The sequence below is a fragment of the Mus caroli genome, chromosome 2 (assembly GCF_900094665.2).
Source record: "Mus caroli chromosome 2, CAROLI_EIJ_v1.1, whole genome shotgun sequence".
In the NCBI taxonomy this organism is placed as follows: domain Eukaryota; kingdom Metazoa; phylum Chordata; class Mammalia; order Rodentia; family Muridae; genus Mus; species Mus caroli.
The window spans coordinates 146,451,379-146,464,390 of record NC_034571.1 but is presented as its reverse complement, the minus strand read 5'-3'; the positions used below and the strand labels follow the sequence as shown (position 1 = coordinate 146,464,390).

The following is a 13,012-nucleotide window of genomic DNA, read 5'->3' as shown; positions in this document are numbered from 1 at the left end:
TCACAGGACGGACTGGTAAAAGCTTTTTTAAAATGTTCTAGTGTAGTAAAACTATCAACAACAAAGCAACTAGCCCAGCTACTTGGGAGGCTAAAATTTAACTTGAGACCAGTCTGGGCAGTGTGGTGAGCCATCATAAAACAAACAAAAACAAGGGCTTGAGCCAGGCATAGTGGCGTGTGCCTATAATCCCTGCATTTGGGAGATGGAAGCAGGTGAGCTGGGAGCTCAAGGTGAGCCTTGGCTATACAGTGAATTCAAGGCCAGCCTACAACTAGACTATCTTAAGAACAACCTCTTGTTCCAAATAAAAAAAACAAGATGTTTATTGTTTAGTCACACTTCAAAATTAGCATTCCTCAACGTTGAGCTATAGACTTAGGTCAGCATTTTTCTGTATTTAGTGTGCAAAGGTTATGAACCGTCTGAGGTCAGAACTGTGATTCTAAATTTCCTTTGTTTTTTGTTTTGAGACAGGGTTTCTCTGTGTAGCCCTGGCTGTCCTGGAACTCACTTTGTTGACCAGGCTGGCCTCGAATTCAGAAATCCGCCTGCCTCTGCCTCCAGAGTGTTGGGATTAAAGGCATGTGCCACCACGCCCGGCTAAATTTCCTTTGTTAAGCAGAGGCTCCTAGTTATGACCTGTATCACAATTACCTGTGGCTTGTCAACAGCCTCGGGTCCAACTAGACCTCTTTCCTCTTCATTGTCAATTGCTAGTTTATTGTGTTTGCCAGAAAACTTGGAGATGGAGACAGAACATGCCTTGTGGGAGAGACAGGGTGATAGGATACTCTTGTCCCTCCATCCTAGCCAAGGGAGCAGCGCAGATCTAGGGCTATATTGCAAGCACAGAAGCTGCTGTAGGTTACACATCACAGCAAAGTCCTTATCAACTGAACAGTATCACACTTGTAATCTCAGATTATCTTCCTAAAAGCTAGCAGGCCAAAAGAACCCGGCAGCTGAAGCTTCTGCACAGAAAACGGATTCCTTAACGATGCAAAGCCAGTGTGAAGCCAAGGTGGAAGCGGCATGCTTCTTCCACGCCACACAGCTTATCATGAGATGGAGAAACTACAAGTCATCCAGGAGGATCATTTCTGATGAAATCTGAGAGAATCAGCATTTCTGGTCCAATGCAAACTCAACAAAAGCTTAGGCTGTCAGTTCTTCCCTTTGATATGCAAATTTGCCAGAATCCCTGCTGGCAGGCATCTCACCAGCAGGGTACTTAGTGTGCTGCTTAAAATTTAGAGGCAGGCAGATTTCTGAGTTCGAGGCCAGCCTGGGCTACAGAGTGAGTTCCAGGACAACCACGACTACACAGAGAAACCCTGTCTCAAACAAAACAAAACAAAACAAAAACAAAAACAAAAAAAATATAGTTCCTACAGTCTGTCTTAGTCCTTATGCTCTAAGCCTAAAAAAGTGCCTAAAATAAGAAGGTTAGCATTAGTGGTGCATATCTGCAATATCTGCACTCTGAGACTGAAGCAGGATTGCCTTTAGTTTCCAGACCAACCTGGATTCACAGTACCGGGCCAGACTGGGCAATATATATAAACACTGTCTCAAAAAAGTTACAAGCCGGGCTGATGAGAGATGGCTCAGCGTTTAAGAGCACTGACTGCTCTTCCAAAGGTCCTGAGTTCAAATCCCAGCAACCACATGGTGGCTCACAACCATCTGTAATGAGATCTGACTCCCTCTTCTGGAGTGTCTGAAGACAGCTACAGTGTACTTACATATAATAATAAATAAATAAGTCTTAAAAAAGAAAAAAGATTTCAGGGGATAACTCAGTAAAGAATGAACCAGAGCCACAGGCAAGGCCAGAATTCTTCCCCAAAACAGAAAAATAAATAAATGTTTAAAAAAAAAAAAAAAAAAGTTACAAGCCGGGAGTTGTGGTGTACACCTTGTCTCAGTACTTGGGAAGCAGAAAGTTCTACGTTCCAGCCTAATCTACACAGCAACTTCCAGAACAGTCAGGGATACACAAAGACCCTGTCTTAAACAAACAACACAACAACAACAACAACCTGGAAATTTTTTGTTGAATTCAAATATATTAGTGCTAGGGCTTAATGCACTTTCCCTGCAGTTCCAGCTCCTCTAGAGGCAGCTTTATCAACTTAGTCTCAAAATAAAAACAACAAAAGGCTGGGATCTCACTTGCCTAATGCACCCAAGGCCCTAAATTTAATCATCTGTACTGTGAGTCGGGGGAGGGTAGGCAGAGACATAACTGGTACTGCCACACTGTTTCTGCCTTTACATCCTTTTTTCATCTTTATGACCTACCTGCCTTCTCCTACGGGTACCAGGCACAAATGAACTCTAAATTCTGTCGCAGTCTCCTAAATGGTATAATTACAAGTGTGTAACATCATGTCTGGTTCCAATTTTTCATATTTGTTTTCATTGTATCAAAGCATCCTGGGCCCTGGGAAAGGTATTGGGAGGTCTACTTTATCTGCCCAGTTTACAAATTTAGAACCAACATTTACCTAATGAGATTACTGTGAGGACCAGAAAGGAAGTATGTATACACAGCCAGGTATCCATCCACCTGCACACAGTGAGCACAGTGAGCCTACTACAGCTCTCTATATAGCTGGGTATCTTCATCTGTATGTACTGAATCTACTCTATAACTGCTAGTCATCATCACACAATGGGACAAATTTTACTTAATGGAAGCTAAAATAGTGTGTGTGTGATAGACTGTTACGAATACAAAAGAATAGTTTATTATTTTAGTATTATCGTCAAGTAGGAAGAGTCTCTTGGTAATGGCTAAAAATCCCACCATCTAATTCAGGAGTGGACTCTTTCTACCCAGCATCTCCATGGCAAGCGACAGGCTTGCTTCCTTTTAGCCACCCAGCCCAGCCTATAGCCCAGTGTAGCTCTGACCTCTGTGGACTCTTCTTGCTCATTGATGACCAGGAAAGCATCTTCTGCAGCCTGCCGTTTGACATCCGCTATGGTCTGTTCCATTCGAGCTCTCTCCGTTGCAATCACTTCAAAGGCTTTTTGCTCTGCCTCAGCTACAGCCTTCTGTACCTCTGACATGGCCTGAATTTTCACCTTATTCACGGCTTCTTCTGGAAGAAAGCAACAGTAAAATCAACTGGCAGAGAAATCTTTTTGCTTCCATCCCACATCATTAGGGGGTGTGGGAGTGGAAAGTGGGGGTAGAGGAGGTAGGGTTTGATAGGTTCTCACTATATAGCCTAGGTTAGTCTCAAATTTGTCACAATCCTACTTCTGCTTCCAAGAAGTGAGATTATTTATAGGCATGTGTCAACACCCTCAGCTAGCTAACAACAGCACTGCTAAGGAAAAAGAGTAAAACAAGATGTGCAGGGGTGAATGTGAAGCATACACTCACATTATTCCTACAACAGGCTCACCTAGTCATGCAACTGTTAGGTATAAACATGAGGGTAGATTCTGTGTGAAAAGCTGGCAAGACTTAGGTAAGTAGACACCATCCATCCTTCTGTATGGGATCAAGTGCCCCAATGGCTTAGATGTCTTATGTCAAAGTAAGAGACTAGAGTTTCAAGGACAAAGGTTAACTGTACAAGAGCAAGAGGATCAAAAGGTGCTTTCAATATTTTCCTAAAGGAAATGTGAACTTCTAGAATTGTATACAACAAGAAAGCAAGCACCTGGAAAAGTGGGCGTGGCTCCGTTGAGAGAAGAGGCTCTGAATGTATAAAAGGGGTATTCAGGAGCTGAGGAGTCAGGGTAGTCTGGGTGTGGTGGTACAGGACAATGGCAGCTTTATGCAATGAATGGCAATGAAAGCAGGGAAGGGAGGGCTGGGAGGCACCCAGGTGCAACACAGACTTGCTTAGTTCAGACCCCCCTCCCTCACTAACCCACCTTGCTTGGTTGAAGACACTCCAAATGAGCAGGGCTTTAGCCAAGAGAATGTGAATCTAAAACATCTCCTTTAAGTCCATGAGGAAACACAACCTAGACCCCAAGGGGATCCCTAACAGCTTTGCTATTTCATATACAGCACAGCCTAGGCTGTGTTATAACTTCCTATAGTACAGATCCCACCCAGAGGTCAAGGACTCCTGACTTCTATCTGCACAACCCTTTGAGTGCCCCCCCACCCCCAAGGTACATTTTGGATCCATAGCTTAAGGATAAATTAGCTAAAAACAAAACAAAAACAGAGCTGTGTATTTGTCATTACAATTTTGGAATTTGGGTTCTTTAAAAACAAAGAAATATTATAAGAATATGTTTTCATTTTAATCCCAGGTGTGGGGATATTGGGCTGCTTTGGACTATCTGAAGCACCTGACTATGATCTGCCTCATTCTCTAGGAGATGTGTGCTTTTTGCCAGCTACAGATAGTTTCTGTGACTGTGTGATATTTGAAATTCTAGAGCTTTTCAGAGGGTATATAAATGCTAGAGCCTCGAGAGGCAGTGTGGCTGGCAGCAATTTGTTAGTAGTCATGCTCAAAGGAGAAACAAGAAGAAAGAACCCACATAAAGCTGGATGTGGAAGTATGCATCTAACCATCCCAGAGACAGAAAGTGGAAACAGAATTAGTTATAAGCATCCTGGCCAACTAGCCTGGTGTTCAAAGCAGCATACAAGAGACATGTTTAAAAAGGTAGAGATCAAGAGCTGACACTGCAGATGCCCTCTGTTCTCTACACTGTGGTACCCAAACACAACAAAACTTAACAAACAAACCAAAAGCCGAGCAGTGGTGACACACGCCTTTAATCCCAGGACAAAAGAGGCAGGCGAATTTCTGTGTTCGAGTCCAGTTTGATCTACAGAGTGAGTTCCAGGACAGCCAGGGCTATACAGAGAAACCCTGTCTCAAAAAACAAAGCAAACAAACCAAAACAAAAAAACCAACCAACCAAACCAAACCAAAAAACCCCAAAACATAATTAAGCAAATGTGGTGGCAGGGTGAACATGCTATGATACTAGCCAGGAAATCAACTTCTGTCAAAATGAAGAAAGAGCTAGGTACTGTGTGTTTCAATGGAAGACGGTAGAAGGGTGTGAAAAGACCTGGAGGGAACTGTTCCAAACTCAGGGTCAAACTCTGATCCTGCAAGGACCAGACATGCAGTTCTGCCCAGGAGATGATGTACAACCAGCCAGAGGAGAAGAGATGTACAATCAGTGAGCAGGAGAAGCCAACAATTCCATAAGGAGGACACTGTGGACAACTGAAAGTCAGGCTACAAACTTTTCCCTAGTATATAGGTTCCCAGCTTGCATTAACTAGTAAGTACAGACAGCCTACCAGCAGGCAGGCAGGCAGACAGACAGACAGACACACCTGTTTTCTTCCAAAACTCCACAGGCACATATCCTGTTGCTGGTCTACTGGTGAACTCCCGCTGAGAATCTACACAAGAGAGATAAAGGAGAAAGGTGTCAGAAGCAGCTTTAATCAGTCTTCAAAACCCAAGTTCTCATATATGCTAGGCAATACTCTAGCAATAATTCCTAGCCCCAAGACAAGATTTTCAATTAAGACAAGAAGTGTGAATCAAACTTCTTTTACTGCCTAGATGCAGATAAGTATGCTTGCTTGATGTAAAACATATTTAGAATAAGAGCTAACTTCAAATTATGAAACAATATACTAAACTTTGTATCTAAGTATATATATATATATATATATATATATATATATATATATATATATATAAAAAAGCATTAACATTTTTATGGTGTTAGGGATCAAACCTGGGCCCTTGTTCATGATAAATAAGTGCTCTACCAGTGGGCCACAAAAACATGGGCGATCACAGACATGACTTAAGTGTATCTTGGCTAGGAACCAAGCCCCAGGCTCCTGCCACTCCTGTCACTTTTAGACAGAGTGTGCTTCCGTTATTTACGCTGTCCTTGAATTCTGCAGTTCAGGTAAGCCTTGAGCTCATCCTCTGGGAGTACAGGGCTGTGACAACAAGCTCAGGCTGAAAACATTGAACAACAACTGGGCAAAATTTCTTATTTTCTTTCTTTCTTTCATTCTTTTTTAAATTCATTTATTATTATACATAAGTACACTGTAGCTGACATCAGACACACCAGAAGAGGGCATCAGATCTCATTATGGGTGGTTGTGAGCCACTATGTGGTTGCTGGGATTTGAACTCAGGACCTTTGGAAGAGTAGTCAGTGCTCTTACCCACTGAGCCATCTTGCCAGCCCGGAAACTTTCTTTAAATATGAACTTAGAAAATTTTGTGAGACAACACTAATAGACTGGTTCATGCGCCTACAAGAAAAGTCCAAGATAACTGGGAAGGAGAAAGCATGTCTATAATATTATCTTTCCAAATGCTATGATCTGGGCTTTTTTAGAGGCTGGGGATAAAGTTTCAGTATGTCACAATTCAGAGGGGCTTCAAACTAAAATTCATCCTGCCTCAGCTTCAAAGTGCTTTTGCACAACAGTTACATAGTACAATTACTTACAAAACAGCAGTTAACTGGGCATGGTAGTCATGCTTTTAACTCCTCATGAAGGAGGCAGAGACTGGCAGATCAATTTGAGTTTGAAGGTAGCTTGGTCTATATAACTAGTTTCAGACTAGCCAGGCTACACAGTAAGACCTGTCTAAGAAACAAAACAAACAACAACACTTAAAAAATAGTGTCTGGTCTACATAGCAACCAGGACTATATAGTGAGACCCTGTCACATACACAAAAAAAGTGACAGATGGCTCAATGGGTGACTGCTTGCCATGCAAACTTGATGAACTAAGTAAGATAAATGGAGCCCAAATAAAGGAGAAGCAAAGACTCAACTCCCAAAGTGTTTCTCTGACCACCGTAAGCACAGGTACCCACACACATCAGGCAGGCATATAAGCATGCACATATACAATATTTTAAATAACAAAACCTAACAAAAAATATTTTGAGACAAGGTCTAAGTAGCCCTGAATTTCCTAGAACTCTCCATGTAGACTAGACTGTCCTCTGCCTCCCGAGTGCAGGGATTAAAGTTGTGTGCACTACCATGTCAGCAAAGTCTTTTTTTTTCTTTCATTAAACAACTTATATTTGATTTTCATCATGTGATTGTGATTCTGCAAGAGTGCAAAAGCCTGCCTAAGTGAGATTTCGTGAGGCTGTACATTACAAGTGGTTGTGAGCCACTCAAAGTCCTGCCCATGATTCCTGCCCTCTGGCAAGAGCAGTTAGTGTTCTCAATTGCTGAGCCATCTCTTCTTTTTTTTCTTTTTTTCTTTTTCTCTGTGTAACAGCCCTGGCTCTCATGGAAGTTAACTATGTACACCAGGCTGTTCTCCAACTCACAGAGATCTGCCTATCTTTGCCTCCTGGGTACTGGGATTAAAGGCATGCACCTTCAATGCCTGGCACTGAGCCATCTCTTCAGCACCTACCCAACCAAGTTTTCCCTTCTTTTCCTCCCCTTCCTTTCAGATAGGGTCTCATGAAGCCCAGGCTAATATCCAACTTCTGAAACTCTTATCTCTACCTAACAAATGCTGGAATTCCAGGTGTGCACTAAGACCATATCCAGTTTATTTGGAGCTAGAGATTAAGCCCAGGGCTCAGTGCATCTTAAGTAAACACTATGTCAACGAAGTTACATCCCAGACAAATGACACAATTTAAATCAGACATGTTGGTAATTTTCTCAAAATTTTAATACAAGCCACTGGATGAAGCACTAAATCTACAGTAATTAGAATTTATCATACAAATTGTCATCATTTTGAAAAGGAGGTGCTTGTAACTATTACGACAGGTCATAGAAACAAAGAAGAACTGTCGCAGGCACAATAGACAAAATCGTCATCCCAGTTAGACCCTCAATTAAGGGTGGTTTGTGCGGGGCAGTTGAGTCCTGTCAAGCTGCACTCTACCTCAGCTGGACACACGTACACTCACGGATGAGTATATGTGACTGTAATGTTGAACTTCAGGCAATGAAGGATCTCTATGTTGCTGCAGGGAATCTTTGCAAGGGTTCAGATTTGTAAGGGTTACCTGATATTTAGCCTCCACTGGTTTTGAAGTTTTTTTTTTTGTTTGTTTTTTAAAAAGATTTATTTATTATTATACATAAGTACACTGTAGCTGCCTTTAGATACATCAGAAGAAGGCCTCAGATCTCATTATGGATGGTTGTGAGCTACCATGTGGTTGCTGGGAATTGATCTCAGGACCTTTGGAAGAGCAGTCAGTGCTCTTACCCGCTGAGTCATGTCTCCAGCCCCAGTTTTGAAGTTTTTAATCAAAGTTTTGTGTCTGTATCTGTATGTAAGTTGTTTGTTTCTTCATGTCCTAGATCATCTCACATAAAATAGAACAACTGACGGTTGGCTTAAGAGCCATGCCTGTCAATAAGGAAAGAGTGGCAGCCTTTAGCTATTTAGGATAGGATACACATTATTAATGCTGGCATTTCCTCTAAATTTTCTTCCAGTCCTTTTGAGACTAACAGCTGTCTTGCATGGAAAATGCTAGCACTGAAATAAGAAATTCACTCTCCTTGAGGAACATTTGGGAACTTTAAGTAGGTGGGTGGAGAAAGAGTGTGATCACAGATGGCCTGTCATTCAGCTGTGCCTTTTGGATAGGGTATTTTTTCAGCTTCTGGGGAAAGTGATGGAACATTTTGGGGGGGATATCTCTGGCTTCCTGGATGTACCCGCTCATCTCTGATGCTTCAATACGAATAACCTAGCTTTGCCTAAGCTAGTCTTTTGAAGTCAGTCTCTAGGGAGTGGAGGGTAACTGGGAAAAGAAAGCAAAGTGGGGTGAATACCTTCCAGAAGGAATATGGTGAACACAGCCATCAAAGGAGCTAGGAGTGATGTGACATACATAGTACTCTCTTCTTTCTCTCTTACTGATCTTTTGTACTGCTGGGCTGAAGCCAGGCCACTGCTCAGGAGAGCAAGTGTTCATCATTAGGATACATCCAGTCACCAAAGTTCAGATGTCACCTATTTTTCTGACTACTAATCTTCTCCATTGGAGCCTAAATTTCTCCTCCTCAAGGCAGGGTACAAAAGCTCTAGCCTGTGCGCACCCCCTACCAAAGCTTTCTAGACTGGGATTGGACATAACAAAAATCAGAGGATTAGCCGTGGGCTGTAATCTCACTCAGCAGTGGCAGGCTGAGGCAAGTTTGTGTCAGCGCTTCAGAGTGACAAACATCTTGAAAACCAACTCAGAAAATGAACTACAAAACCAAGTCCAACAATATCAAAACTGTTTGAATGTATGCCTCTGTGATAATAGAGAGAGGGTCCTGCCTCATCCCCTAGAGAAGGAATTGTGCAGCACAGCCAAAACCACCAATGCACTCAGGCCATCCTTTGTTTCCCCATCCAGTCTATTATAACTCAACTGCAATGATACAGCCATAAGATAGAGGATCCAGAAAGCTGGTTAGCAAAAATGTGCAATTCTTCAGTGTGGCAAGTCTAGAGAAGTCCTGTGTCCCTTTTCCCAGACCGTGTGTTTTACATATCTTCATGTGTATCCTTTTTAAACACATAAGCTAGCTTCCCTGAGCCTGTAAGCAGTGTGAGCAAACCTTATGGAAGGAATTATGGGAAGCATAGTTGATAGCCAACAGATAAGAACATGAACACACACTGGGTGAATACTGAAATTGTAAGTTGTCCTCTGACCTACATACACACATACATACACCCCAATTTTTTAAAAAGTAAACATAAATAAAGGAGCTGGTGGGAGGAAATATTCTCTCCACAAACATCACACACCCACATCTACTAAATAAGTGTAGTTGGGCAAGGTGGTCAATATCTTTTATTCCAGCACTTGGGAGACTGAGGCAGGAGGCTCGAGTCCAGCTTAAACTCTATAGTAAGAGTCTCAAAAACCAAACCAAACCAAACCAAATAAATGCCCCAGAATAAACAAAGACATAAAACTCAGTTTAGGTGGAATGGAAGCTGCTGTTTTTTCTATGTTCTATGTTCCCCCTCTATATTTACCGTTGCTGAGAGAATCTGTACTCCCAGGGCTGTGCTGCCTAGAGACCAACTCAGTCCCAGTTTTCCTCAACTCTGTATTTTCATTAAACCGCCGTTTCCAATAGTTGAGTTCTTCACGGTCAGATTCCTGACAGCGCCTCAGAACTGCCATGGAGCGCCTCGTTTTCTCTACCATTTCCATAATGCAATTCAGTGCCTGAAACAGAGAGACAGGGAAGCAGAAGTGAGATGAGAAATTTAATAAGGAACACTAAAATCAAGGATGGGTAACAATTGGAAGGAGGGAAAACAGAGCTTGCAGATTTTACAACCATAGGAATAAAGTTTACATTTAAAAGTCATTATTATACCTTGTTTATTAAATTAGATTTGTTTATTTTTATGAGTGTTTTGTGTGCATAAATAAATATATGTGCTAATATGTGTGTGCCTGGTGCCCTTAGAGGTCAGAAGCAATAGAATCCCCTGGAAGCAGAGTTACTGATAGTTGTGAGCTACCATGTGGATGCTGAGAAGCAAACCCAGGTCTACAAGGGTAGCCAGTGCTCTTAACCACTGAGTTGCCTCTTAGACCTTGTTACTTATATAGACAACTATTTTTTCCTATCCATATAGGTATTGGTTCCAGGGACACTAAAAGTCACAAGGGTTCCAATTCCCTTACATAAAATGTATGGCATTTGCCTATAACTTGTGCACAATTAACTACATATCCTTTTGGTTTTTTTTGGAGACAGGGTTTCTTTGTGAAGTATCAGCTGTCCTCAAACTCACTCTATAGACCAGACTGGCCCCAAACTCATAGAGATCCACCAACCTCTGCTCCTAGAGTGCTAGGATTAATGGCATACACCACCACTCCCAGCCAAGACTTTTAATAAAGGATTATGTATTTTGTGTATATGAGTGCTCTATCTGCATGTACACCTAAACGTATACCTGCATGTATACCTGCATGCCAGAAGAAGGCATTAGATCACATTATAGATGGTTGTGAGCCACCATGTGGTTGTTGGGAACTGAACTCAGGATTGATAGAAAAGTAGCCAGTGATTTGAGCCATCTAAACCCCTGAGCGATTTCTTTAACCTAAGACTTTAAAAAAAGTCATTAGGTACTATAATCTAGAAGTGACTTAAGTTTATGGGTAGCCGGGTGGTGGGTGGTACATACCTTATACAAAGCACCTGGGAGGCAGAGGCAGGCAATCTCCATGAATTCGAGGCCAGCCTGGTCTACAAAGCAGGTTTTAGGACAGCCAGGGCTGTTTCATAGAGAAACCTTGTCTGAAAAAACCCCACACATACCCAGACACAAACAAACAAACAAACAAACAAGTCTTTATATGGGCCAGCAAGATGTCTCAGCAGGTACTGAGTACATGCTGCCCTTTGGAATCCACAGGACGGAGGAAGTTTTATGGCCTTCATACTCATTATGGCACAACCATACTACCACATCCACACCCACCCACAGCCACACCCACATCCATCCACAGCCACACCCACACCCATAAAGTCAGTTAAGATGGCTTGATGAGGAAAGGAACTTCTGACCACATCTGAGTACCTGATAATGTTAGATAAAGCCAAATGTTTTTATAATAATGCACCCTGGAGCTGGAAAGATTGCTCAGTGATTAAGGAAATTTGCTGCTCTTGCAGAGCAGTTCCCATCAAACTTATTGGGTGGTTTGCAACTGCTTATATCTTTACTTTCAATGGATCTGACTCGCTTTTTTAGTCTGTCTGTGCCCCGCACCCCCACAGAAACTACTTGAGGTAAGAACTAGGGTCAGATGATGATGATGATGATATCTAAGGTAAGGACCAGAGTCAGCTATCACTCAAGAAGGAAAGGCCACAATATACAATTTTAAAGTAGGCACTACTTAAAATCAAGGATAAGGGATGCTCTATTCTGATGGGAAAAAGAACATAAGCATATAGTCTAACTCTCCGTGGGCTACATCCTCTGATATTAAACACTTTACATACTTTACAAATAATGCCTGTCTTTTTTTTTAAGAGAAAGATTATCTTATTTTAGTATGTGTGTGGTTTTTGTGTGCCTGCTTGCATACAACTCAAGAGTGCTCAAGAGTGGAAGTCAGAGGACAACTTGTGAGAATTGGTTCTTTCCCTCCACCATGTGGGTCTTAGGGATTAAGCTCTGTTTTCTAACTTGACTTCCTTTGTTCATGGAACCTAATTTTTTTTTTTGGGGGGGGGGAGGAGAGAGAAATCAAGGCTAAAAGGAAGTAAAGTAAGCCGGGCAGTGGTGGCACACGCCTTTAATCCCAGCACTTGGAAGGCAGAGGCAGGCAGATTTCTGAGTTGAAGGCCAGCCTGGTCTACAGAGTGAGTTTCAGGACAGCCAGGGCTATACAGAGAAACCCTGTCTCGAAAACAAAAAACAAAACAAAACAAAAAAAGTAACTTACCCAGCTCTCAAAGGCAGTAAGTAGAAAAGCTGAAACTTCTGATTTAACCATCTATTACCTGAGTACTTGGTTTAGGAACTGTCAAGATCAGACCACCACTAAGACAAGGGAGCCACTCTACAGTCCTTCATCAAACCAACTTCTATTAAAAAGTCATGCTCAGCCAGGAAGTGGTGGCACCTTTAATCCCAGCACTTGGGAGGCAGAGGCAGAAGGATTTCTGAGTTCGAGGCCAGCCTGGTCTACAGAGTGAACTCCAAGACGGCAGGGCTACATAAATGAATAAGTAAATGTCCACGTCAGGCCCCCAGAACTACTGCTAGTGTTTAAGGACTAAGATCTTCCAAAGCTGCACAGAAAAAGCCTGTCTTGAAAAACTAGAGAGCAATTAGGAGCTGGATGCAGTGGTGCATGCCTGAATAGAAAAGTAAAAAATAAAAGGGGGGAGGGGTGATTCAGTGTGTAAAGGGTGCTTCCTGCCAAGTCACATGACCAAATATCTGTCCTCTTCCTCCTCCTCCTTTTTTGGGGAAAGATTTATTATA

The 13,012-nt window shown here is 42.2% G+C and overlaps 1 protein-coding gene across 2 annotated transcripts in view; it reads right to left on the bottom strand.

Moving 5' to 3' along the window:
• Cbfa2t2 (CBFA2/RUNX1 partner transcriptional co-repressor 2) overlaps nucleotides 1-13,012 on the bottom strand; it is a 102,571-nt gene that overhangs the window by 6,241 nt on the left and 83,318 nt on the right. The window contains exons 8-10 of one of the 2 annotated variants that reach the window (XM_021185573.2): nucleotides 10,025-10,220; nucleotides 5,342-5,410; nucleotides 2,923-3,113 (exon numbers count right to left, since the gene is read on the bottom strand). In XM_021185573.2, coding sequence (XP_021041232.1) covers nucleotides 2,923-3,113; nucleotides 5,342-5,410; nucleotides 10,025-10,220 — 456 coding nt within the window. The remainder of the gene's footprint in view (nucleotides 1-2,922; nucleotides 3,114-5,341; nucleotides 5,411-10,024; nucleotides 10,221-13,012) is intronic. The other variant, XM_021185575.2, reaches the window with a different exon arrangement.